This window comes from Propithecus coquereli, unplaced genomic scaffold, assembly GCF_000956105.1.
Source record: "Propithecus coquereli isolate 6110/MARCELLA unplaced genomic scaffold, Pcoq_1.0 Scaffold83, whole genome shotgun sequence".
NCBI classification, from domain to species: Eukaryota; Metazoa; Chordata; class Mammalia; order Primates; family Indriidae; genus Propithecus; species Propithecus coquereli.
The window spans coordinates 1653932-1681651 of NW_012154507.1; the positions used below are offsets into that span (position 1 = coordinate 1653932).

At 44.0% G+C, this 27720-nt stretch overlaps 1 protein-coding gene across 3 annotated transcripts; it reads left to right on the forward strand.

Annotated features, from left to right (window-relative positions):
* The first annotated feature begins 17441 nt into the window (after positions 1–17441).
* On the forward strand, positions 17442–27313 carry OTX2 (orthodenticle homeobox 2). 3 transcript variants are annotated; one of them, XM_012663765.1, is made up of 6 exons: positions 17442–17545; positions 17702–17769; positions 21242–21261; positions 22387–22602; positions 23638–23789; positions 25657–27313. In XM_012663765.1, exons 4-6 carry the CDS (start codon positions 22506–22508, stop codon positions 26275–26277), a joined length of 870 nt encoding a protein of 289 aa, XP_012519219.1. In that variant the 5' UTR covers positions 17442–17545; positions 17702–17769; positions 21242–21261; positions 22387–22505; the 3' UTR covers positions 26278–27313. The 3 variants fall into 3 exon arrangements, with proteins under 3 accessions (XP_012519219.1, XP_012519217.1, XP_012519218.1); XM_012663763.1 differs by lacking the exon at positions 21242–21261 and having other exon boundaries at positions 17445–17545; positions 23614–23789; XM_012663764.1 differs by lacking the exon at positions 21242–21261 and having other exon boundaries at positions 17445–17545.
* The last annotated feature ends 407 nt before the right edge of the window (positions 27314–27720 follow it).

The following is a 27720-nucleotide window of genomic DNA, read 5'->3' on the forward strand; positions in this document are numbered from 1 at the left end:
AGAAAAATTATTTTAAAGTACATACCAAAAAATATTCAAGAACTATGCATTCTGGGACTCTGAGCTTTCTCGAGGGAGAATTTTAAGGCTGGTAAATCTTCCCAACATAAAAAATTTACAGCCTCAAAACATGAGAAAGACTTCTTAGGACTTAACTGGTTGGAAATAAATATTTCCCTCAGCTATTAATAAAAATAATTTTAAAATTGTGTTTGCATTATAGAATAAGAACTGGAAGGAAACTTAAGAAATTGTTTGATTACCTCCAGGCAGGTGTAAATAAAGGTACTTAACCAAAGCTTACAAATCTCTCCTTAGAGATCTCCAAACAGGATTCCACATAAATTTGTCAATAAACATATTTCTGTGTTTTACATTGGAATGGTTAAGTTGGGGGGATGTGTTTGTGTGTTCAGCTTAAATAGCTCCTACGTTAAGTTCTTTCATAATCTTTGATATCTCTAGTTGTGGAAAACTACTGTCAAAATTCCTCTTCTAGAAAACATCCATGCTTTTTAAGACATTATTAGACCATCAATTTAGCCATTCTTCAAGTTTGACAAACCTATCCCTTAACTATGTGCTATGCCCATAAAACATTTCTAACATAACAGCTTTTTCTGTTTACTTTGGGGTCTTCACATCCTTTGTATTTTTTTTTTTTTTTTGAGACAGTCTCACTCTTTTGCCTGAGCTAGAGTGCCGTGGCGTCAGCCTAGCTCACAGCAACCTCAAATTCCTGGGCTCAAGCAATCCTTCTGCCTCAGCCTCCCGAGTAGCTGGGACTACAGGCATGTGCCACCATGCCCAGCTAACTTTTTCTATGTATTTTTAGTTGTCCGATTAATTTCTTTCTATTTTTAGTAGAGACGGGGTCTTGCTCTTGCTCAAGCTGGTCTTGAACTCCTGAGCTCAAACAATCTGCCCGCCTCGGCCTCCCAGAGTGCTAGGATTACAGGCGTGAGCCACCGCTCCCGGCACATCCTTTGTATTTTAAAGAACTGTGACCAAGATAGGTCCTGTATTCTTAACATTTTGGGAGCCGAGGTGGGAGGATCATTTGAGGCCAGAACTTTGAGACCAGCCTGGGCAATAGCGAGACCCCGTCTGTACAAAACGTGTTTTTTTAAAGTTAGCCAGGCATAGTGATGTGCCCTGTAATCCCAGCTGCTTGGGGACTGAAGCAGGAGGATCTCTTGAGCCCAGGAGTTGGAGGCTGCAGTGAGCTATGATGATGCTACTGTACTCCAGCTGGGGTGACAGAGCAAGACCCTGTCTAAGAAAAAAAGACTCAGTCCTGAGAGTAGGGTGCCTCCTGAGTCTGTGAATGCTGTGTTTCTTCTTTTTATCTTTTTAAAAATATTCTGGAAAGAATTTAGATGCTATGTATACAAAATACATACAAATGGGTCTCATGTAAAATGCAAAACTCCGGTAAAGAAGCATATGGTTCTTCAGTTAATTTTTTAGTTAATGATGAAAGTGCATGTAAGAATATGAAACGAAATAGACTTAAGTCAAGGATGTATATATAAGTGATTAAAAGAAAAGGAAGGCCGGGCGCGGTGGCTCATGCCTGTAATCCTAGCTCTCTGGGAGGCCGAGGCGGGCAGATTGTTTGAGCTCAGGAGTTCGAAACCAGCCTGAGCAAGAGCGAGACCCCGTCTCTACTAAAAATAGAAAGAAATTAATCGGACAACTAAAAATATATAGAAAAAATTAGCCGAGCATGGTGGCGCATGCCTGTAGTCCCAGCTACTCGGGAGGCTGAGGCAGTAGGATCGCTTGAGCCCAGGAGTTTGAGGTTACTGTGAGCTAGGCTAACACCACGGCACTCACTCTAGCCAGGGCAACAGAGTGAAACTCTGTCTCAAAAAAAAAAAAAAAAAAAAAAAGAAAAGGAAAAGTCCTCTAGGTTGGTGCTCATAGTAGCTACCATTCTCTTCTTATCAACATTGGGGTTGTATGGATCCCTTCCTCCATGGCAGCAGAACAAAATTAAATGAGTTTTATAATTGGCAGTCATAGAAATTTACAGACAACCACAGAATTAAATAAGCAGCCATCTCTGATCTTTGCATAATAAATAGGAACAGAAATAGTTAGAGATGTAGATAAAAAGTTGATGAAGACACTTGGCATTAAATTTCAAACTTTGAGTAATACCCAGAGACTGGGATTTCTCTGTAACTTCTAAATCAGCCCTGATTCCAAGAAGTGGCCAGGCTTCCATGGGCGGGCTGTCGATATAGCCAGGACAAGACCTAGCGGAGGCCCAGCCGAGACCCATAATCAGATGATGAGGAAGAAGACCCAAAACACAACCAGAACTAATAATTCTGTATCCTTACTGACAAAAGGGTTTGTCCATTCGGTACCCTGAGAAAGATCCACACTTCCATTGCACCTTTATATTATTTTTTACTAACTGGACATACTATTCATTCCACGGTATGTTTCATTTCTCTTTCAACTGAACCTTTTGCAACCTTTAAAAAAACTCACTTTATGCACTCCTAACTTGGTCTTTGCTAAAAAAACAAAAACAAAAAAACCCCTCTACTTAATGTTCGCTTTCATGTGCTTGAACTTGTGGACACAAGAGGGTAGGCTTCTTCTAAATCCTGTTGTTCGGAGTATGTAAAAAGAAAAAAGACAACAAACAATAATAATAAGCAGCATCCCCAGATAGGCCTATTGCTGTTTGAATACGCCACCTATTAATTACCCAAGAACGAGACCTATTTAGTGAAGAAGAAAAAAGAGGGTCTGCTCTAAAAACTGTCCAGTGAAGCTTTTGTTTTATATTAAAAGGTGGCGGCGTTCCGTAAGATTGTCATTATCAACTGCGCAAGACAGAACTTGAGGTAGCTTGGAAGCTAACCCCGGCTTCAAAATCCTGGCATAGGCAAGTGTGGTGGCCCTGGGCCTGAGAGGCTGAAGCGGGAGGATTACTTAGCCCAAGAGTTGTAAGCTGCAGTGTGCTATGCTGATCCGGCGTCTGCACCAAGTTCAGCATCAATATGGTGACCTCCGGGGAACGCAGGGGACCACCAGGTTGTCTAAGGAGGGGTGAACCAACCCAGGTTGGAAATGAAGCAAGTCAAAACTCTTATGCTGATCAGTAGTGGGCTCACACCTGTGAATAGCCACTGCACTCTACTCTGGGCAACATAGCTTCCATGTTTATTTAAAAAAAAATTCCTGGAAAAATTAATTCTGAAAATTATGGACCACTTCCAATCTTTCCTCTGCTTCTCTGACAAAAGGTACAAAAGGTAATGTGGGTCTGAGGAGGAAACGAAAAATTAATGGTTTAAATAAAGCAAAGGTTTTATCTTATGTAACTGCCTGTCTTAGTCCACATGGGCTCCTATAACAAAATACCATAAACTGGGTATCTTAAAAACAACAGAAATTTATTTCTCACCATTCTGGAGGCTGAGCAGTCTCAGAGAGATCAAGGCAGATTGGGTGTCTGGCGATGGCCTGCTTTCTAGCTCATAGAGGGCACCTTTTTGCTGTGTGCTCACAGCAAGATGGAAGGAGCAAGGGTCACTCTGGGATCTCTTTTATAAGGGCACTGATCCCATTCATGAGGACTCCTTCCTCATGACCTAATTAAGAGGTGTAAGAGGTGATCTAATAAAGAAGTGGGGACCCAAAGTCCCCACTTCTTAATACCATCATGTTAGGGGTTAGGATTTTAACATATGAATTTTAGGGGACACAAACATTTTAGACCATAGCATGGCCCAAATGCTAATACAAACTTATTGTTGTTCAATTTGTTATTTAAAGGCTGTACTTTATTCCATTAACTTCCATTTGTCCTCTTCCTTCTGTAATTTGTCTATATTGGACTCCCATCCCTTCTGCCTGGTCTTCATTCCCTATGCCTGTGTTTCCCTGTCCAGACCCACCGGTAACTGTAACTACCACCCTAGTCTTGCCTTGTAACGGTATCTTCACTCATAGATTTAACTGAGGCAAATGTGTTGCCTGTTAAACAACTTTAGCTCTGCAGCATAAACATCTGAATTAAGAAAAGATTACTAGCAGACAAGTCACACATAGTGTTAAAGAATACTAGCCCCATGAGATACAAACAGATAAGGCAGGATGATAGTGTGTGATTCAAGCAAGTTTCTCTGTGGGGAAATACCTTTCATTTAGTGTAACTGAACACATTACTACAAAAAAGGCAAAAGAAAAGGAAACAAAAAGAGAAATATTCCGATAAATCCACACTCAAAAAAGGGGGGGGAGGCAAACTGGTATTGACAGAAAAATTATGAAAACTACCAAAAATTGCGCTCAATAGAAGAGTGAATATCATGAAAACATAACCAAAATGAAATATTTTGTTGAACAGTATTTTTCCTGCATTAAAAAATCAATGCCCATATGTACAAGTTTGAGTTTGAAGAAACTAAAAATTTAAGATGGTAAGATTAAAGATTCCTTTCATTTTCCCCTTTATAAGTTTATGTATTTTCCAAATTTTTTGCAAAGAACTTTTAGAATTGAAAAAAGGTTAAAAACTAAAAATCTTCAATGTATATTTTTCCCATTGAATTAATATCCTGTTTATGAAACAGGAGCATGATAACTCAAGGTACTGTTGATTTTGTCAAGATGTGCTTAAATAATAATTGAAGTGAGAATGAGATACACATTTTACAGAAAAAGACGATAATGTTTTGCTCTATGCCCTGTCCATATGATCCCAAACATGAAGATATTTGAAAATATCTGAGTGACTAAGGTTTTTGGGTTTTTTTTTTTTTTTTTACTTTTTATCTAGATAAGTAATACTATACAGCTATTTACATTTTGGTAGTCACCAAAGGTTTAAAAATGTCAATGTTATTATACATGTTATCCATTTCTCTACATCAGGATCTTTCAAGCTTGGCCTTATTGACATTTTGGGCCAGATGATTCTTTGTTGTGGGGGCTGTTCTCTGCATTGCAAGATGTTTAGCAACTTTCCTTGTCTCTACTCAGTAGATGACAGTTGTGACAACCAAAAATGTCTCCCGACATTGCCAAATGTCCCCTGGGGGGCAAAATCACCCTTGGTTGAGAAATATTGCTCTGTAGTAAGTTATTACTATCCAAATATTTTGATTATCTTTTTAACTGTTACCTATTACGCTGGTCGCATTAATCATGCCATGATTAAATTGATCACAATGATTAAAGAAATTGTAGATTTACTATGGTACTCAGGCACTTACGATCAGGCTATTAGACAAAATCTGGGACTATTAAGGGGAAAAATTCCTATAATTACAAAATATAAAAGATTACACAAAAAGAGCAAAGATTTTGGGTGTACACTGGGTCAAATTACATTCATTTGTTGAAGTAGTCTGAAAGACTCAAAGACATACAGCAGCTATTATTCACTTAGCTACAACACAGCAAATATTAACATATATTTTGAAAAGGAGGGATGTTGCTTCATGTGACAATACTGACAATATTTAAGAAGAGATGTTAATGACTCATCAATATTCTGTTAGGCATGATTTTTCCCCTTAAATGTCACCAATCATTTTCCTTATTGCCTTTTTTATTTAAATACATGTTCAGTGTCACCCACAATCAAAATCTTATTCCAAAACTAACACTGAATATCTTTTATTTCATTTAAATAAATATTATAAATAATCACAGCTATAATATAAATAATAAATATTACTTATCATCATTCTTCTAGATTGTGTTGATTTTTATTTCATTACTGCGAATGGTGGATGGTCTTTTGTCTCATCGAAATGTCCCAATCCTCATGGGATAATTAAATATGACCCATAAGCAACATTGAGTTTGAAGAGGATTTTTTTCAAATATAGAGCCTTGATTTGTACTATTTATCCTCCAATTTCCTTTTTAAATTTTCAAAAATAATATGTGAGTTTTAAAACTTATCTGATTTAAAATGATTCTTTTTTAAAAAGAAAACACTGTAGTGGGATGCCGGGATTGCATTCATCCCAGCATGCCCCACCACTGTTCTTTGGATGGCAATCACAGGACCCAGACATCAAGCTGTGGAAGAGATTCTTCCAAGCAACAGCATCTGGCTCTTTGGCAAACTGAACAGGCAGTTGCCCTGGTGGCTTTGGAGTTGCCTCTGGGTCTGTCACAGGGTAAGGCTGCTGATGGAGTGTCTGGATTCTCATCTCCTTTTCATTTCACTGTCTTTCACGTATACCTTTTGGGCATCAAGAGATCCACTCTCTTCCATAAGGCAAATACTGTCCTCCTTAAGCCTAATGGATTTTTACATAAAGCCTGTTGTACTTCAATAAGTATCCCTTTCTATTACCCACATCTCTTACGGAAGTGTAAAAATAGGCAAGCATTCTGGCATCAGCAACACTAGCATTCGATTTCATACCCCACCTGCAGAGAGAATCAGAAATTAAATGTTCTATTCTCAGCCCTGAGTATTTTAAGCCTGTATTTTCACCTTCTTTACTTGCAATAGATCTCTTTGCCAGTTAAATTTAATAAATTCATATTTACAATATGAATAGCTACCTCTAATCTCATGGAAATTTTTTTTTTCATTCTTAAGATTGAATAATCTAAGCCTATAAGGTCGTATAAGGGCTATAAGGGCTTAGTTTGAAGAATTTATGGCACTTTTAAAATCATAAGTGCAATCCCTGGAACAAACACCTTGAATACCAGAATCAGCAGCTCCAGAACAAAGGGGCTCTGGTATCTTCTTAGCTGTGAAGGAAATTAACAAGAACATATTTGGAATGTAAAGAATGAGGTTTTGGAGGTTTTTAGGATTAAAAAAACCCAACCTTCTGAATAATTTGCATGAGGACTATTAATCAATATGGCCTCTCTGTAGACCACAGGATATGCATGGGTGCCATGACCCAGAAATCATACCCAAAAGATAAAATATTATTGGTGAGGACATAGCTCAAAGACTCTAGTGTATCCAAGCAGACATAGGTCAGTAAGACTGATTTTTAAGAGGTAGCATCTAATTCCTCCTGCCAGAGTTCATCAGAAATAGGAAGGCTTTATACACTAGCCAGTTCTATAGAGACTCAATTCTAATCTGTTATTTGATCACCACATTCAATAAATCCATCCATAATCTATGGAAAATTTCATGGTGATGTCTGTTTTATAGATGGAAAGTATTAAAAAAGGGAGGGGAGAGACAATATTTATAAGAAAGACTATATTTGAGTGTAAGTTGTTACTTGGGCAATCCTAAATTTGAAGGAAAATAAAACCCATCAACTTCAAGGACTGGCAACTAGTTGAAGCTAAAATGGCCAAAAACAACAAATAAATAAATAATAACTATTTCTAACCCAGAAAGTGTTTTTTATTATTATTTTTTCTTTTTAGAGGTTGGAGTCTCACTGGCCTCAAACTCCTAGGCTCCAGAGATCCTTCTGCCTCAGCCTCCTGAGTAGCTGGGACTATAGACATGTTCCACCATGTCTGGCTCAAGAAAGGGGGTTTTTAAAAATAAATTGTATTTATAATTATTTTAAATACTTTTCTTTGCATTCTCTTAGAATGTAGTGATGGTATACACACATAAAGCCTCTATATCTTTTAAATACTGGCTAAAAGAATATAAAGCTAAATCTAAAGTTTGTTTCTATTCCTATCAAAAAATTATTTTTTTACTAGAGAATATATATCTAAACCACAAAATAAATCATATACTCAGTTGCCTTCTGATTTTATTTTTTAGAAACAAATCAAATTTGAATATTAAGAGTCATTTACTTTTGTCAGTTCATGCAAACAACTCCTGCAGCTTTCCCTAAGAACACTACTATGCATGATCACAATGAGTACTTACAACCCTGAGCAACTGACAGATCTCTTCAGGTTCAATTTGTGTATGGAAGAGAGTGGGTAATATAAACTTTTAAATCAAATGTTTATTATAACTATTTGATTCTTTGAAATGAGAAAAATAAAACTTAGTTTCTGGTCATGAGCATGAGTCTGTAGACATAATCAATACCTGACAATGGCCTAATACATAGTAGGCTCCCAAATATGCTTATAGAATGAATGAATGAATGTGAGTTCATGTTTCAATCAACTTTTGAAAAAGTACTTGTGTTCTGGAGACTTCTTGGATTGATAATCACACATCTTCAGACAAATTAGTTTCAATAAAAATTTTTGCACATGAAAAATGAATTTATCCATTCTACCATGTATGCACAAATTGTTTAATAGACCAAATTGATCCAAATGTATAATCAGATTTAAGAATATGTGGTCTAATGTAAAATATTTGTTGCTTTTATTGGAATATCTTCATTAGGACTCTAGAGTTGACCAAAGTTATATCTACCAAACACTGCCAGGACATTCAAAAATATTTTTTTTTTTTTTTTGAGACAGAGTCTCACTGTGTTGCCCGGGCTAGAGTGCCGTGGCATCATCCTAGCTCACAGAAACCTCAAACTCCTGGGCTCAAGCGATCCTTCTGCCTCAGCCTCCCAAGTAGCTGGGACTACAGGCATGCGCCACCATGCCTGTCTAATTTTTTCTATATATTTTTAGTTGTCCGATTAATTTCTTTCTATTTTTAGTAGAGACGGGGTCTCACTCTTGCTCAGGCTGGTCTCGAACTCCTGAACTCAAACAATCCCCCCATCTCGGCCTCCCAGAGTGCTAGGATTATAGGCGTGAGCCACCGCGCCCGGCCTCAAAAATATTTTTTGATAATAGAATTGTTTGATTTTCCTCCAATTGTTTGTCATAGAAAAAGGTTTACTTCAGGTGATCTATTCCTTAGTGACTATCTAGTGTTTACAGAATATCTTTTTGTTAGAGAAAGCCTTCATCCAGGTCTTTGCTGCTTCTGGTTTTTTGGTTGAAACAGTAGGAAAAGGTCAGGATAAACTCAAACCCATGATTCTGTTGATACTCAATTCCTATAGACCATGCCTGTTTCGTCTGTTTCTCTGTGACATATTTTGTCTATCAAACACAAGAAAGCACAACCAAAAAAACAACCAACAAATAAAAAATCCTGCTTCTCAAAAGTAATCCAGAAGATATGATCTATATTTGGTGTGGTCTGTGTGTCCTTTAAGTGATGACTGTCATTGTCATATTCAGGAGTTAAGTATTGGAAGTAATTATATCTTTCGCTTTTTCCTTGTTCATTAGTTGAATAAGCTGCCAGAAAACTGCCATTTAGGCTAAGAGTTAGTGTCTGTTGCTGAACTAGCTTAAATGGTATTCAATAAATGATTAGGAATGTCATTATTGAGTGGCTATCCAAAGTCACACACGTGCTAATGAAGTTGCCTCCAAGCATCCGTAAGTTAAATGCTAAGAAACAGATCCACAAATATAAGGGAGTCTGTGTTTGCTCTTATGTTGTTGGGCAAGTAAGACATCTAGGGTTCAAGCTATCCCAAAAAGAGAACCACTTCTTACTGGTCTAGGAGACCTGGTTCCTTCCTTAACACCCAACTGACACACATGGCCTCACCAAAAGCAGAAGCCAGGGCTTGGCTGATAAACAGTAACTGGAGTACCTCAACTTTTGCAATCTGAAAAACGTATTTGAAAGCAACAGCAAACGCTCTAGATACATCATTCCGGGAGGCTGGTCATAGATGGAGGTCGGAAAGGAGGGGAGAAGATTCCCAGACCAGGACCAGTAGCAGTTAGCTGGCTTTCACCAAAGGGAGGTTACTGTGCTCTAGAGACCCACCTGCCCCAAGGGAGGGAGAAGAGGAGCCTGGGGCGCCTGGAGAATACTCCAGTCCTGCTTGTCTTCAGAGCCTTTGAGAGGCTTCCTAACCTGTGGGCAGAATCACAAAATTGGCAAGACTGCAGGAAGTCTGTAAACGAATAGATGGAAGCAGGGAGTAAAGTGGGGTACGGTTGATGGAGGGCAACGGAGCCGGCCCCAGGACACTGAGGGCTGCAGAGGGAAGCGTGCATTTGTGGAAGGAGCTTTCCTGTAAGGATATCCCTCAAGAGAGGAGGATGTATTCAGTTGGGCCTTGGAGGATAGGGTCCTTGCTTCTTCCTCCTTCAGGAGGCTGGATGTTTGCACGTGTCCACGGAGCAGCATCGGAAATCTGACTACCTTCTCCCCCCCTTCTCTCCTAGGCGACTTCCATAGGCTCAGACCCCAGCAATATATATATGTCTCCCTGGCGCTGCGCATGGCTGGTGGTCAAAGTGAGAAGCCTGAAAAACTCCTCGAAGGTGCCCGCTCACTACCTGCCCTTGGGGAAGGGAAGTGATGGCCTGGCCTGGGTGCGCCTGTTAGCCTGCAGCCGGGCCCTGAATCACCCTGGGGCGGAGGAGGAAGATGATATTGTTGGGGAGCGCCCCCTTTCCCAGCTGCCTGAGCCTGGGCTTCAAGACTGCGCTGGGGAGGGACGAGTAGAGCCGGTTCGGAGGGCAGTACGACGCCAAGCAAAAGTGGCCTAGCCCTTCGCGAGCACCGAAGCATCTCGTAAACACCCAAATTGAGAGTTTGCCCCTTCCCCAAGCTGTACCCGCCCCGGGGAGGGGCTGGGGTCTGCTAGGGCAGATCGCGCCTTCGAGTCCTTGCGCCCCAGAGCGCGGACGGCCGCAGGAACAGGCCCAGCACCAAGCGCCGCCGCTCGTTCTGCGCCAAGGGTGGGAGCCCCAGGTCTTCCCTTCCCGCGCTGGCTCCCCCAGCTCGCCGCCCCGGGTCCGAGGCGGCCGGCGCGAGGTCTCAGCTGGCCGCACCTCGCCCACGAGGGGGAAAGACCAGAGACTGCCGCCGTGTTCTCCCAGCCTGGAGTCGGGACCTGCTAGGGTCTAGGAAAGGTCGGGATGCCCCCCTCCCTGAACACACGCGCTCGCGAGCACACACGCAGACACAGAGACACGCGCGCGCGCACACACGCACACACGCACGCTTTGCTCCCCTGGCCCGAGAGCTGGAGAGGGGGCGCTTTGGAAAACTTGGTTGATTCGCCGGATGACCATGTGCGCTCAAGACTGTCCCCACCAAACATACCCTTAATTTTACAAGATTTGTTTCCTGTAACTTTTCCGTAAATGTGTCAGAACAGAACGCAGTTTCCGAGGCAGCCAAGTCCGGTTTGTTAAACTTCTCAGTATGTACCAGGTGGCTCTGAGCCTCCAAATCCTCCACCGCGCGGGGGCCGCGGCCGCCCTCACCCGGCTCCGCGCGCGCAAATGGGAGGGCGCGAGGTTTACGAAGAGAGCCCCGAGCCCCCGCGCCTCCGGCGGGGCGGTGCAGCCGGGGACCCAGCGACCCGCGGGCAGGGACGCCTGGCCCCGCGCCGCACTTGCCGGAAAATAGCCCGCCTGACCACAGCCGGCCCTGGCGCTTGCACATTAAGAAACTCAAATTAAAGAGTGGGTGAATTGGGGAAGGAGGGAGCCGGGGGAGTTTGCACCGTGTATCTCAGGTATGAGCACTTTTCACTGACATTGATGCAACTGCATTAGAGTTAATGGCAGCAGCCTGCTTCTCATTATTAATTGTCTTTGTGTTTGGATAAAGTATGTAATCTTCTTCTCAACTACACCATTAAAATAGGTTGCCTTTTCAATTAAGAACTGTCGTGAGCACAGCAGTCAATTTTCCTAATGAAGATGCATTATATTTTCACTTTTTTTAATAATGGAAAATCCCAGGTTTTCATTAGACGCGATTACGGAGAAATACAAGAGGGTTTCTCTAAAATTCATGCGGTCATGTAGTGTATTAAACGCCAGGCTTTTAAATAAATTGAAATTTCTGCGGATAAAAGAAAAGCATAGGCATCAAATATGTTCAAACCCACTTCATTCCGATTTTAAGAAGCAAGTATGATGAGTTCATTTTTTAAAATTCACCTAACGGATACAAAAATAAAAAATTGAATCCGAAAATTTGCCTGTAAACTTTTCTGGGGTCCCCTCTAGTTTATAGATGATTTGCAGGTCTCAGACTAAGCGGTGACTGTAGAAAAGGCACTATGCACATCTAGATAATGTGCGGCCTTTGAACAAATGCCTCAGCTTGATCATTCAGGAGCAAAAGTGTCTGGACTATGCACTTACAATTAGTTTTTATTTGTTTCTTTCCTTTCTTGCTTTCATTTTTTTCCTTTTCTAAAAGACAAATTGAAAGCCGGTGACTGGTAGAACTGGTTAAAATTCTATGCCTTTGTAATAAGCAACTTTTCAATTGTTGCAAAAAAATTAAAATTGCAAAATTCTAAATTTGAAGTTTTGAAATTGTTCAGAAATATTCATCCCTGGATGTGAAAGTGGAAAGTTTGCATTCATGAAAAAAATGATGTGTATTATTCATTCTCTAATCTTGGGCATTTGGGAGCATGTAGTGAAAGAGATCTGTCAAGATCCATGTTTTCTTTGTTAATAAAAAATTTAAGTCACAATCTTTTGCACAGGAGATACTGTTTCAAACAAACAATTTCTATCTTTTTCTTTCCCCATTCAATGTGAATACTCTCATAGGAGTGGCATTAGAGAATAGTGTTTGAGAAAAAAATAAGTCAAATTAGTCTAAGTAGAAAAAAGTTCCCAACAAGAGCCAGACTTTTTCTTTGTAAGGCAACATCAGTAGGTTTCTTGTAGACATGATCTTTTCCAGGTTTTAGGTGTTACGTCTTTTAAAATTGAACTCTCTTTTTTTTAATCAACCAGCTTCTTAAAATGATCTGCAAAGAGTGGGAAATTAGATTTTCGATTAAAACCTTATCCCATCTCGAAGGATTACTTTATATTGATTCTTAAATATGGCTACAATTGATGGACTCTAATTAAAAATCCAAAGGAAAAGTCTGTCGTGCCCATATAAAAGAAGCTTTTCATATACGGGAAATAAAGCTTGTAAAAGGTTACAAATAAAAGATTAGAGATTTACCCAAACTAGTTTAAAGCTTCACTGTGGTTTTCTTTTCTTCTTTTTTTCCTTTCTTACAAAACCATTCCTGGGTCTTTTTTCCCCCAGTTTTAAATGAAGTTTGCAAACAGGCAAGATATTGCACTGTAATGGTTGTTTTATATCAGCTCTGTAAGCTCAAGACTGCTGCCTGCAGTAGAATTGATTTCAAGGAAACTTCAGGACCAGGAGATGAAAATTATGTAAACTGACAGCCACCACCCTTCATCTATCCATCCACATTCCTGTCCACACCCTCCAAACACATACACACACACACACCTCCTCACATTTCTGTCTCTCACACTCACACATGCCCTTCCTATCCCTCACCCTAACCTTGCTCTGCACACATCCCCACACTCTTAGGTACAGACGCATAGCTCCCAGCTCACAGTCTGCCCATAAATGTCTCACAGCCCCACATCTCGCACTTGTCACACAATCTTAATCCGTTTCATTCCGGAACAACATGGTCCTCTTTTCCTCTTTTTCGCATTTGGAGTTTGCCTCCTACTCTTTTATCCAGACAGCCCAATCCTATCTTTGAAGTCGTTTCTTTCTCCCTTACCCTCTTTTCTGAGGCAACTGCAATGCAGAGTATGAACGACTCAAGCTTAATTCATAAGCGATCTGTTGCCTCGTATTTTCCCCCAAATTCTGTCTACATGGCCAATCTTAAATCTTTGTTTAAAAATTAATTAAAGTTAATCTTGTCGAAGTTTGTAATAAAGACATATCTAAAAACCTAATGAAAAATGACTTCTTTCTAGATATCGTGGTGGTTCTAAGGCAAAATGTGGTCCCCCACTGTCCACTAAATCGCTGAAAAGATTGGAAATTAATCTTCGTATTTCTGAAGTGAGTGTTCAGGGAGTCTAACTGGCTCCTTTCCCCCTGAGAGGCTGTGTTCTCATAGAATATGGGTTTTGTTCTTCTTCTTTTTTAATTAGCCTGGAAGAATCAGAGATCTCTCTCCTCTTCCCTCCCACTCCTCCACTCCTCCCCCCCCCCATAGTTAATAAACTTGGAGGAAAGTTTGGAATATTTTAAACTGGCCTGGCTTGTGGGATGGAGAAAGCCCAGTTAGTGCCAGGCATGAATCTAGATTTCAAAATATGAACATCAGCCATACTCTGGAAACTGCATGTAAGTTCTGACAAATAATTTGATTCCCTGTGTATCAGTTTTCTCAATTTAACTTCTAAATACTTATATCTCATATGCATAGCAAAATAATTGTAAACGTGATAATTCAAAACCATCCACTTGTTAAAGAAAATTATTTAAAAACACAAAGCTTGCCACCATAAGTCAGATTCATAGAAAAAAATTTAAAAGACACAGAACACAGAAAAGAAGTTAAACATGGATAGAGGAAATACACTGAACAGATAGTAAGCATATAGGAAGTTCAAGAACTTACTGAAAATCAAGAGTTAGACTTTTCATCCAAGGAGTCTTTTTCTCCCACCAAGCGTCTAAGGTTTTCAGTAAAACAACCCAGCCCCCTCTCCCCAAAGCCAGTGGCTTTTGTCCTGACCTAGAATAGGGTTTGTGGGGACTGTACCTGAGCCGGGCTGTCTGCAATTTCCAAATTGACAAGAAGAGACTGGAAGATAAAGAGCATGTTCTTACAGGTGAAGAGCAATTTTGCAACTTTTCCAGGCGACACCCAGGAGAAAGCTTGCTTGCTACCAACTGCTGCCGAGTCTGGGCAGAATTCCTCTAGAAAGAAAAAGAAAGTCTTTTTTCCTCCCCCGTCTGCCTCTCTCTGTCTCTAGTTCTCTTTCTCCTCTCTGTCTCTCTCTCTCTCAGATCCAATCTTTTAAGAGCTTCAGCACATTGCTAAGCTAAAGGGAAATTCTCTTTGATAAAGCGGTGTTTCCAGCTTCTGGGTTTTAAAACCTAAATCTATATTCAAATCTGGCTGAAGGTGTGTTCTGGGATTTATGAAAGCCTCTTAAAGGGGTAAATTTACCAAACCGTGACAAAATCATCACAATCTTACTTTAGACATCTGAAGTGGATGAGAATTTTAAAGAGACCCTTGTTTATTTAACACTGTCCATTTCCAACTCGTGGTTTATTGGCCCCGTATTTCTGCGAAGTTATTAGACTAGAGGGCAAAGGAGAAGCAGGAGCTGTCTGCTGCTGGCCGCTGGAAGGGGAAAAGCCCTCCCACACCCCACCCCGCAGAAATCTGCCCCGGTCGAACAGAACCTGAGAACATTCGAGGAGATTCAGCTGCCCCCGCCATCTGGGAGGACATCGCAAACCTCTACACAGGGCTTGAGGGGCTTCCCCCGACACTGGACACTGCAGCAGTTGGATCTCCCAGTCCAAAATTTTCACTTACTTCGTGGAGATCCCAAGCGCGTGTTCTGATATTTCTCCAACCCATCCCACCCCCAGTGTCCCCGAGGCCTCCCTCCTGCCCTTCCCCTCTGCCAGATCCACAACGACCATTTTTCTTTTTCGCTCTTTGATGCTTTAAACATCATTGTGATCAAACTGGGGGAAACACTGCCTTTTCTCAGGGTAGGAAGGAGGCTGCTTCAGGCGATCGGAGTGGACTTGCCCTTCCTTCATAGAAAGCATTGTCACTGAGACCGAGCGTACGCGACCAGTGCCTCCAACAGCCAGCGCCACCGGGCCATACCGCCTGGGGCATCAGTTCCCCCCTCCCCCGCCCCGGTTAAAGGCTTCGGGGGCGGTCTCCAGGTGTTTCAGTACGGTGGGGGCGGGGTGAGAGAAAAAGGTCGGTACTCACCCTCCCCCCCAGCCCGGGCCCCCGGAAAGTCTCGACTCCTGGGAACGCGACAGCCAGCGGGGCTCCGGACTGGAGCTGCTGCGGAGGGCCGGGAAGGAGCCGGGCGGGCCCGGGGCCGCTCCGGGGCTCGAGGGGCCGCCAGGGCCCAAAGCTCCAGAGACACCTGCGAGGGGGGCCGCGGCCGCGGAGTCCCCAGCCCCAGGCCGAGCTCGAGCCACAGCCCAGCCCGGCTGCCGAGGGCTTGCTGCCTCGTGCGCACTCCAGTAATTCGTTAATTGCTGTAAATCCCAAGGACGGCCACATTTGATTACACATACAGTATAAGAACCGACAACAAAGCGACGAATTAATTACCAACTTCATTAACATAGGTCCCCAAATTAAAGGCAGCGAGCTGTTTCTTTGGGCCCACTTGCCACGGTGGTGGTGGTGCTTGGGGGTGGGGGTTTAGGAAGAGATTTTTTTCTTTTTCTGCACTGGAAGTTGTGCGGGAAGAGTTGTCTTCTGCTCCCACCACCCCCACCCCCGCCCCCGTTCACTCGCACTCAGTGGTTCCACTCGCCGCCCCCCCAGCCGACCCCATACTCCGCCTAAGCTGTTTCTGTTTTTCCAGGGACTCAGATCCTTTTGAAAGCTCTCGGGTCCCCGCTCTCTGCGCCAGCGGAAAAGTCGGGCTGGGGTCGCTCTTTCCGGCTCGGGTCCCCGGTCCCAGCACTTCCCAGCCTCCCGGCTCTCAGCCCCGGGCTCGGGCGGCGCCAGCCCAGTTAGCTCCAGGCCCGGTCCGGCGGTTGCTGGCGTTTGTTCTAACACGGAAACCCTGTTTCCAGCCGGGCGGGGGTCTCCGTCATTCGCTCCCTCCCCTACAACTTGCGGACCCCACACTCGCATGCAGCGAGGACTGACCTGGTCCCTGCTGCTTCCCTCAAACTATCTCTGGGGTTAGATATGGGTGTCCGTGTTCTTTGCAGCCTGCCCTGGGCTTCTCAACTCCAAAAACCCTTCGCGCATACCGAAAGTCCCGGTCGCTTGCTCGGGGACCAGAGCATATTCATAACGGCATAAAGAATAGAGACGACACTGAGTTTTTAAAAATAGTTTGTTCTTGCACTTGTTTATCTGTCTCTCTTCCCTACGTTCCCACATCTCACTCCCAGGCCTCCTTCCTTCACCCTTTCTGGCCCTCAGCGTGGTCTGGCCCTGTTCGAGATGGCACAGTCGTGGTTTCGGGCTTCAACCTGACTTGCTTTCTGCCTCCGATCCGCACACTTACTCGTGGCGTTGAATGCGATAACCCAGTTATCCCCACACCCACCCTTCTCCAGCCTTTACTTAAGTATTTTTATCTTCCTATCTTACGTTGTATGGGTTTCCTTTCTTCCATTCTCTAAAATAGAAAACAAAAAAGGAAAGGGGGAAAGGAAAGGAGTAAAGGAAGAGGAAAAGAAGGTAAGGGGGAGGCCTCCTGTCCATCATTTTAATTATACAATTAGTTCACATGCTCCGGTCCATAATGTATATTTTAAGCGGAGTCCAGTGTCTTTCAAGAACATTCTGGTAATGTCGGAGGCCTGGATTTGTTGCTTGCTCGTCCCCCCGTGCAGCAGCGGCCTGTTTTCCTCCCCCTGTTGTGTGTTTTTATTATTTTCCCTCTGGCTTAGATGTGTCAATCATTCTCTCCCTGCCATTGGTTGGAGAGTTTGCGTCAAAAAGTTGCCAGAGAGGCGCTTTCTCAGCAAATCTCCCTGAGAGCGGGACCGACCTCAGCTCCAACTCAGCCTCCACTGTGATTAAAAATAAAAATCGCTAGAGCAGCCTTCACTCGCCACGTCTACTTTGTATGTATCGGAGGGGCCCATGCGTGTTTTCAACTCTAGCCCCTTTCCTCATTTTCTGTTCTTTTTTTTAAAAAAAATGTTTTTGGTTGTGTTTGACTTTTTATGGAAGGGTGAAGACTGCAAGGTTTCTAACTCAATACTCTTGGTTTCTTTTAGGATAGCTGGTTATTTGGAATTTTGAAGGATAATTTGATTTTTTTCCTAACCTCCCATGCGACTGTAAGGTAAGTGTCCGTCTGTCTTGTCTATCTTTATCCATATCTGTGTGTCCCTCTGTCTGTCTGCCATTACCCCAATACCTCCAACAGACCGACCGATGGACCTCTGAGAACGTGGAGTTCTTCTGTAGGCTGATGTATTTTTTTCTCTTACAAATTTTGAGGTGTGTAATAACGATCATTGCAAAAAAAATGCATGATCTGGAGATGAAAGCGGGAGTGGGAGAGAGGGAGAGAGCGTGCTCTTGGGGGCCGCCGCTTCTGCAAAACGTCGTCGAAACCCTGCGAGTCTAAGCTGGGGTGTTTTGGAAGGGTTTTGTTTGTGGCTTTGTTTTTATGTCAACGCCGTTCTGGACTTCTCCCCAGGATCTTTGTGGTTTGGGCCCCCCCGCCCCCCAGATTTGGTTAGGGTCGTTTGGATGGATCCCAAGGACGTTTTTAGAGTCCGAGACAAAAAGATGCAGATGTAGCTAGATGGATGGATTGAAACAACTATATTTGAAAGGTAGGCGCCTCCTTGGGCCCGCGCGCCGGAAGCCCCGCTCGCTTGCGGGTCGGCCAGGGCCGGCGGCCGCCGCTGGAGCCTCTGCCTGTCCGCAATGAACGTGAGCGGAAGCCCGAGCGGATAACCGGGGAGGCTGGGAGCGCGGGGGTCTCGTCCGGCCCGGCGCTCGCCGCTCGCTCTTTTCGGCCCCCTCGCCCCCAGCCAAGAGCAGCTCCGTCCTTAGCCTCTTCCAAAAGCTTCCAGGATTCCTTTTTCTTTTTAATCACTCTCCCACCCAACCAAAAAAAAAAAAAACAAAAACAACCAAACAAAAAAACCCCTGGGAGTGCAATTACCGCTCCTCCCGCCCCCAACACACACACAGTTGTCGTGGTCTCAGACCGGAGCCACCAGGCCGGGCGATTGTAGCAGAATCCTTTTTCAACGTGACTTTGCCGGGGATGGTGCCGAGTCCGCCCCACGTAGCCCTCCGCGCGCACCTGAGGCGGGCCGAAGTGGCGGTGAGTGGCCCCTGCGCCGCCCCTGGCGGAACAGGCCGGGAACAGGAATCCTTCCAATGGGGACCGACGCTCCTCAGCTGTTCTCCCAGTGGAGCAGCGACAGGGTCCGCCCGCGCGCTCGTGCACTCCCTTCCCAAGCTCGGGGACAATGAGTGTCGTGGGTCGGGGCCGGGCCGGGCCCCGGGGTTCGCCAAGGCCCAGCCTCTGCCCCCGGTTTGCCCAGTAAGGACCGTCAGAAGGGCTCTGCCAGTACCGGGCCTGCGCGATGTGTCGCGCCGCAAAGAAGTCTTCGCGTTGCTGCGTTCAAGTGACTCTTGAAATCATGTGTCCGGTTTCAGGACACATTGTTGGGAACCCCAGTCTCCCGTCAGAATTCCATCGAGTGCGCTAGTGCCTCCTCTACAGATAGCGGTGGTGTGCGTGCGGAGAAGGCCGAGCTGCGCTGGCCCTGCAGTGGCGGATTACGCGGGGAGGGGACAGGGAAATCGCTCCTTGAAACTCTCCCTGCATCCTTAGAGCTTCGGGGTCAGGATTGCTTCTGCTCACCTCGGGACTTTTTACAGTCATCAAAAGTTATTAGCACAAGAGAGGAGTTGGGGAGGAAACTCCTCCCCCCAAAGTAAGGTAGACTCCCAGACCTCTCGCAAAGCTAACACCCGGCTTTCTCCTAACGATAATTAATAGTCAAGGCCAACCCTTTTGGCACGTTTCTTTCTCCCTCCCTCGCGGGTGGCATCGTCGTTTGATTCCCTGAGGCCAAAAACTTTCACTCGAGTTCGCCGGATAGAGGCCAGCGCCGGCTGTTTTCCGCGGCGCCCACATATCTCCTTTTTCTTTCTTTCCTCCTCTTCGTCGTCTCCCCAGCAGCAGGCCAATCGCCAGTCCGCGTAGTTTTGTTTCCTTTCTATCATGCAGAAAATTAATCAGCCCGGATGAGAAGCAGAGCTGAGCACGGCGGCCTGTAATTAAGGGACGTGTGCCCCTCGGATTATCTCGTTAGTTTATCAAGAAAACATTTATTATAATTAATTCTCGGACGAGGTAATTATTGTTGAGCGAGGACACAGCAACTGGTAGATGGGCTCCTTGGAAGAAAAAAAAAAAACAAGGGGGGGCGAAGGGGGGAAGCGACAGATTGCACGAATTGACCGTTAGATATAAGGCTGCGCGGGCGACGCGGGCAGCGGAGCGGGACCTCGGGCGCCAGGCCTGCGGGGCTGCGGGGTGGCCGGGCGGGGACGCCGGGCCCAGCCACTCGCGCCCGAGGGTGCGAGTGCCGACCGGCTGCGGGGACTCGCCGCGCGACCGCCTTCTGCTCCTGGGTGTGAGTGAGTTCTCCGGAGGCCACCTCGAGAGCAGTCTTACTGAGGCTTAGATTTTTGAAAAGGTATTTCTTTTTCCCCTTCTGGACTCTGCTTCGAGAGGAAAAGAGAAAGGCTTCCTTACCCGGCTTTGAAAGTTAGATGGAAGGGCCCAGGGCCCCCTTTTTGGAGAGTGAATACCTAGGCTGGCTGTTGAGAGTACCTTGTAGTTTTGTTTTTGTTTTAACTCTTTTCCTTTTAAAGGAGTAAAAAGTGAAAATAGTCTATCTCGAGAATTTTAGCCATTTTGCAATGGTAAGGGCGAAGGAGCTCCAAGAAAAATCTAGGTCCTGGTGCTTTTCTGTCCCTTACTTCCTTTATGTTGGAATGTGCTACTTTCTTGTAGGATGTGTCAGGCATTTCTAATTGAGCGAGACCTCGACATAGAAGAACATGTCCATATTTCTCATGTGTACATCTGATATGATTTTAGGTTTCTCCATAGTACTGTAGTTCAGAACTTTCCAAGGTAGCAAGATTTTATTAAACAAAAAACCTCCAGCTTAGAGGCTATTTAAACAAATAAATGACTATATTTTAAAAGCAGCAGTATTTTCACAGATTCCAGATAACAGCATCTTGAAAAAGGGAAGAATACAAAATATAAAGTCTTTGTTGTAGGAGCAACTAAATCAGTTTCACTGATGAATAATCCAAACTCCTCCAAGAAGGACAGTTCTAAAATTACATTAAATTAGATCCTAGGATAGAAAAGCATGACTTTTGTGTTCTGAATTTAAATCAGGAAGAAGTTGCAGTTACCAAGTTCCATTTGTGGAACTTTGTGCCTTGATATCTTAAACAATGCATATATGAAGACCCAGAGTCCTTAAAACTCTGCAAGACCTTTGTAAAAGTGAGAGAGAACTCCTAGTCTTATATCTGCCATTTTAAAGCAATCTCACATAGTGTCAAAGTTTCAAAGTAGGGATCCTTGCAGTATAAGGGCCACATTTTAGGAAAATAAAAGCCAGCCTTGCAAACTGCCAGCCTATATTAACATCTATTTTGGATCTCTTTGCTGGGGGAGGGGGTGAGGAACTCAGCTGAAGCTAGTAAATAACTCTTCTTTTTCTTCCTTTCTTTTCCCTCCTGAGTTCTTTTTCTTATAGGATTGTAGGAAACTTGAAAGGTAGGGAGAAATTCTATAAGTTTCGCAACTTTGGGTGTTTGTGTATCTACTTTCGTCAAAACTAAAATGTGCAAAAGACAGTTAGAGTTAACAGGAAACTCCGCTGCAGCTGCTGGGGACCCAAATGTCTGAAAATTTGCCTCCTGCAGGATCTGCAGCCTCCACACATCAAAATCAACATGGAAGCGGCTTGCACTACAAATGCGCACCCATTCTACTTGCAAATGTGGGGTCCTGTCATTATCTGATTGGTGGGATTCTAAATTTACTTCACAGTTTCTGGCAAGCCCTGTGCCAATCTTGGAGACTTTTTTTTGCAATATGTTTAAATATTTGATGGGCGTCTATTAAAAGTTAAATACTTGTTTGTTTAGCTTTAGTTCTTTAGACACATATAATCAAGGTTCTCCAAAACCCTAATAAATCTGTTACTTACCTCAAAATCTAATTACTCAGACTACTAATTAGGTGAAAATGTACTGGAAATGACTTCAGATGTGGAATAATAGTGGTTGAGTAGTTTTCCCAAGTTTGTGGTTTAGTAAGTTGGTATTTTAGATGTTAAATGCACTGACATTTTAGGTTCACAGCAGTTGAAAGTGGTAAAAAGCTAAGATAATTAAAATCTCTGCCGTGGAAAGGCAACAGTCTGGGGAGAGGTAGATTTCTTGAATTGTTTCTTTGTTTCTCACCAATGGGCTTTGTTATCAGCATTATTTATTTAGCCAAAGAGTTCTTTGTCTCTGCAAATGGCCCCAATCAAGTTTTGTTTGAGACAATTAGCTAGTGCCAGCCAATGAGTCCTATGCAAATGTAGGGCTAGGAATGCAATGTGTGCATTTGAAGGCGTGCGGTTTTGTTCTTGGGGAAAGCAGATTGTAATTGCTTTCTTCGGGTACTTTTTTTTTAAGTTTAGAGCGGGGGTGGGGAAGACAGGTTTATCTGGTCTCCTTCCATCCCCTCTAGTTCCAGAGCAGCTGGGGGTCGGGGGGGGGTGGGGAGTCTACAAGTCCTTTAAAAGCCTCTGCCTTGCCTTCCACCATTTTTAGTTAGTGGTGGAAAGTGGACGAGCTGCTGCCTCGGAAGCAGTAAACCAGCACCTCTGTTTGTTTGCTTTGCCCTTAGTTCCACCACTCCAAACCCACCCACCAAGAACCCTGAACCTGTCCACCCCGGGTGAATCGAGACCTTCTGGCTGGGTCCCCCCAATTTGGGCCGACTTTGCACCTCCAAACAACCTTAGCATGATGTCTTATCTTAAGCAACCGCCTTACGCAGTCAATGGGCTGAGTCTGACCACTTCGGGTATGGACTTACTGCACCCTTCCGTGGGCTACCCCGGTAAGTGAGCCCTTCGGCATTCCCACGCTCGCCCTTCCCCACACCCTCCCCACTGGGATGTGACACCCTGTTTCCCCCAGGCACCCGGACTGGCAGTCACACTGTCCCCACCCCAGCTCCAGGAGAGGTCCCCACTGGGTTTTCCTTCTGAAGGCACAACAACACCTGGGCATTTACTGACTGAGGAGAGAACAGGGGTTGGGAAGAAGTGAGTAGGTGGATCTGCAACAGTTGGAGACAATCACATCCTTTTATTCTTAATTTGAGTAAATAAGAGACATGCATTGCGATGGGGTAAGGAAAGTCACCGCCCTTGTCATTTGGGGGAGAGGCCCCTGCCCAAACCTTGATGTCCAATTCCTTAGAAGTGCCCTCTTGGAGAGGCTGCATTTTCTCTCCCTAGATCCTTAGTGCCCTTGGGCTTTGCTGTTTTCCCCTCCATGTCTGGGGCCTCCCCTCTGACCTCCAGGCCTTGCACCTTTAATCTCAAGAGGTGTGACTGTCTCCAAATGCAGATGCTTTCTGCTTTTAAATCAGATCTCTTTAAAATTATCCTAGAAGTAGAAGTATGAACCATGTCCCCATTTTAAAGATCAAGGAACAAAGGCCCTTGGAGTGCTAAAAACCATGGGAGCAGGATGGAGATTCGCCCCATCAATCCAAGCTGCCAGTCCTCAGAGATCCTTTGACTCTACAGAATAGCTTTTCTGTTTGTGTTATGGTTTGGGGGTTGATTTTGGAGGATTTTGGTTTTTTGCTTTTCTTTTATTTCATTTGTTTTGTTAGCTTTCCAAGTGATACTATGGTTGGAGAAATCTCCGAGGCCAGGAAGAGCAAGCAGGGGCTACTGTGGAAGGGGCAGTGTGTGTCAAGGGCTGGGCTGGGGAGCCCATTGGAAGGCTCTGGGTCGAAGGGCTGTGAGGAGTAGGGGAGTGTGCGGGGTGGAGGGTAGGGGAGTTGGAGGACCCGCAGAAATCCCTGTGACTGAGAAACTGCTCCCCCACCCTAAAGGGCCCTGGGCTTCTTGTCCCACAGCCACTCCACGGAAACAACGCCGGGAGAGGACGACGTTCACCCGGGCGCAGCTAGACGTGCTGGAAGCGCTATTTGCCAAGACTCGATACCCAGATATCTTCATGAGGGAGGAGGTGGCACTGAAAATCAACCTGCCTGAGTCCAGGGTGCAGGTAGGGCAGATGATGACAGAGCCATACTTCCTAACTATCGCTCCCCCAGTGTGGTGTATGTTGAGGAGTGGGAGAGCCCCTGGTCTTTGAGAGAACCAAAGGAAGGCTTGAAGCTATAAATGCTCATTCAGGGGCCAAGAAGCTAGTCTCTTCCCACCCTCTTTGACCTCCCCCTCATGACTTAATCCTATAAGCAAGGGTCTTCCGGCCTAGGTGATAAAGCCAAGTCCTAGAACCCTTGGTGTACAGAGACACAGCCTTGAGCAGATTTCGAGGGTAGTCGTGTGGTATTTTAACCTTTCCCTTCCCTGTGTGCAAATCCTTCCCTATTCTCATGGATGTTTAGGTGTGAAAAAAGCTTAGCTCCTGGACAGTCCAAATATTTTTACTGATGAAGAAATAAATGACTTGTTCAAGGTCATACCTAAGTTTGATGGCAGAGCCAGGCTGTAAAGCAGCTGGTGCTTTTATTAAGTGATGCAGTAAGAATGTGTTTTCTTTGACTTCTTAAGGAATAAACAGAATTTGCTAGCTCTGGGCAATTTAATAGATAAAATATCTACATAATATCCTTAGTGACACCTCCCCCCCACCCCCCACCCCCGGTTTTATTCTTCTTATACTTGACACTGAACTAGAAAGTCAACTCCAACTTGCTTGGAGAGCAAGCCCCATACAGAGTTCTCTGGAAAGAGTATTTAGCACCTAAACCACATAACACACCTGGGAATCTCCCTCAGCTAGGATATGTTTGTGAAAGTGCCAGACATCAGCGTGAACCGCAAATCAGGAAAGAGGCTTTTTCAAAGTAGGTTGGAAGAAGTTTTTGCACTTGTGAGGCTTAAACCAAAGTCCTCACTAAAAGAAAACAAATGGCTCTTGAATGGTTGGTGGTGTTGAGCTTGGCCTTGGTGGCACCGCATTTACCACAGTTATGACACCCATACGGGACATCTTATTCAGGAAGACAGCTAAGGACTTATAGCCCAAAAAATGCCAGTAGTTTCTTTAATAAGCCCCCTCACACACCAAATACAGCTCCTTCATTGCAGAACATGAACAGGGACAGTAAAGAGAATTTTCAAAGTTGCAGGCAGAGGATTAAGTTGATAAGCCAGTGAACATACTACGGGAAACTGAATCTATGTGTCGAGTGGCACTACTCTGAAGGCACAGACTCTGAGTCTCAGACCAGCAGGGAGGTTTATGCTGGAGCTCAAAGCAGAGTACATATAAGTTACTGCACACACAAAGGAGGAAATAACAGCTTTCAGGCCTCTTTCCTCAACAGATTCATGTCTTCTCCTTGGAGGTTTCTCTTGTGAGTCTTCTAGGAGAGACAAAAAGTAGGACAATGGAACCAACTTCCATATTAGCAGTTGCTCTCTAGAAGATGGACTGTAAACTGTTTGAGTTTAGGCTGTTCTTGCATTTAACAACAGAATTGTTTTCCCTCACTTCTGTTTCCCTCCAAAAGACTTAGATACATTCTGTTCCACTGTGAGAGTGTTCCAACATATAGCTGAGTCTATTCTGTCTATAGCTGTGTATTAGAGGTGAAATAAGATAGGAAAGTAAGGTGGAGAGTTTTTAGCTGTATGATTTAGGGGATTATTTTAAATTTTATTGTTCTGGGCTAGGAATAAGGCAGGTTCAAGTGCTTTTAGACAGAGTCTCCCAAACTTTCCTACAATTCCAGGAGTCTATATGAGAGTGCCATGTAATAGGTCTTCAGTGGTGGGGAAAATTGTCTGCTTAGCTGATCTTAGATGATCTGTCCATGTAGGATAGACTTACAATTTGGGGGCCACTCTTGTCCCTAGGGAGTTACTGAAATCATGTTAAAGATGTTTCTTTCCCTTTAAAGGTGTGGTTTAAGAATCGAAGAGCTAAGTGCCGCCAACAACAGCAGCAACAACAGAATGGAGGTCAAAACAAAGTGAGGCCTGCCAAGAAGAAGACATCTCCAGCTCGAGAAGTGAGTTCAGAGAGTGGAACAAGTGGCCAATTCACTCCCCCCTCTAGCACCTCAGTCCCGACCATTGCCAGCAGCAGTGCTCCTGTGTCTATCTGGAGCCCCGCTTCCATCTCCCCACTGTCAGATCCCTTGTCCACCTCCTCTTCCTGCATGCAGAGGTCCTATCCCATGACCTACACTCAGGCTTCAGGTTATAGTCAAGGATATGCTGGCTCAACTTCCTACTTTGGGGGCATGGACTGTGGATCTTATTTGACCCCTATGCATCACCAGCTTCCTGGACCAGGGGCCACACTCAGTCCCATGGGTACCAATGCAGTCACCAGCCATCTCAATCAGTCCCCAGCTTCTCTTTCCACCCAGGGATATGGAGCTTCAAGCTTGGGTTTTAACTCAACCACTGATTGCTTGGATTATAAGGACCAAACTGCCTCCTGGAAGCTTAACTTCAATGCTGACTGCTTGGATTATAAAGATCAGACATCCTCATGGAAATTTCAGGTTTTGTGAAGACCTGTAGAACCTCTTTTTGTGGGTGATTTTTAAATATACTGGGCTGGACATTCCAGTTTTAGCCAGGCATTGGTTAAAAGAGTTAGATGGGATGATGCTCAGATTCATCTGATCAAAGTTCCGGGAGGCATAGAAGGAAAAATGAAGGGCCTTAGAGGGGCCTACCAACCAGCAACCTGAAATGGACAAACCAATCTACTTAAGATCCTGTCATAGTTTTAGGTCATTGGTTTTCCTGATTTGCAAAGTGATCAAAAGCATTCTAGCCATGTGCGACCAAATACCACCAAAAAGAAACAAAGTCAAACAAAACTTAAGTTGTGAGGGAAGGCAGGGAAGGTCATATCCTTCTGAAGCAGAAATGTTCCAATGTTTTAGCCAATCCTTGGTTGAATCTTAGGAATGAACAGTGTCTCAAGCTCATTCACGTTTCATGACCAACTGGTAGTTGGCACTGAAAAAACTTTTCAGGGCTATGTGAATTGTGCGACTGATTGTCCTAGATGCACTACTTTATTTAAAAAATAATGTTCATAAGGAGTCAATATGTAGTTTAAGAGACAATCAGTGTGTGTCTTATATAAATGGTACATCTGTGGTTTTTAATCTGTGCTAGACTTCAAAACTGTGATCTCCTGTTATTGTATGCAACCTTGAACTCCACCTCTGCAGGGGTTCTTCTGTGATTAAATAGGTTATAATTATAAGCAAAATTCAGAGCAACTGAGTACTGATCTAAAAAGATTACCTTTGGCTGGAGGGGAGCTGCACTGAAACTTTACGACAAAAATGTCTCTGGACAAGGAGAGTGAGAGAAGAGAAACAAAAGGACACTAATTCATCTGTAATTTACTGTTGGTAAGCCTAGCAGTAAAGAGACATTGGTCAATTGCTCTGACCCTGATGAATTATTAAAGTGAGATCATTGTCGTTTATGCTTGCAGATGTTAACTGGAAAAGTTATATATGCATAAACCTTTTCTTCCTGGATTTGGCAGATATGTATACTTATATTAAAATGGTTCTAGCACAACATTGGGTCCAGTTTAATTTTACACGAATATTTATGAATGAGAAGCCGACATTCAGCCTCTCATTTCCAAAACACATTTTTCTTAGGGGAGAGAGGAAATTAGCAAACTTTATGTATTTATTTTTGGGGGGCTAATCCATGGATCGACTAGATATGAATGACAGTGGTATGTAAACTTTTGTGACTTTTATCAGGATTGCTGTGATTGAATTTAGAGAACCTAACAACCATTAGGATCTTGTTCTCCCTGCTTTTCCTTTCCTGCCACAAACCTGAACGATTTCTTAGGCACTTTATTAGTATGTTTTTAAGTAGATCAATTTTTTAAGAGGGAGGGGAAGAACTGGAGTATCTGTGGAAAAATGAGAATGACAAGAATTTCTTGTTTCTATTCTCTTATTTGGTTA

What these genes read in the sequence shown, in the direction of transcription:
- OTX2 (XM_012663763.1), top strand. Translation starts at nt 22,506, where the DNA reads ATGATGTCTTATCTTAAGCAACCGCCTTACGCAGTCAATGGGCTGAGT. An exon ending in CCCTTCCGTGGGCTACCCCG is followed by an intron (nt 22,603 to 23,613) that starts GTAAGTGAGCCC and finishes CCCACCCTAAAG; the next exon opens with GGCCCTGGGCTTCTTGTCCC. An exon ending in TGCCTGAGTCCAGGGTGCAG is followed by an intron (nt 23,790 to 25,656) that starts GTAGGGCAGATG and finishes TTCCCTTTAAAG; the next exon opens with GTGTGGTTTAAGAATCGAAG.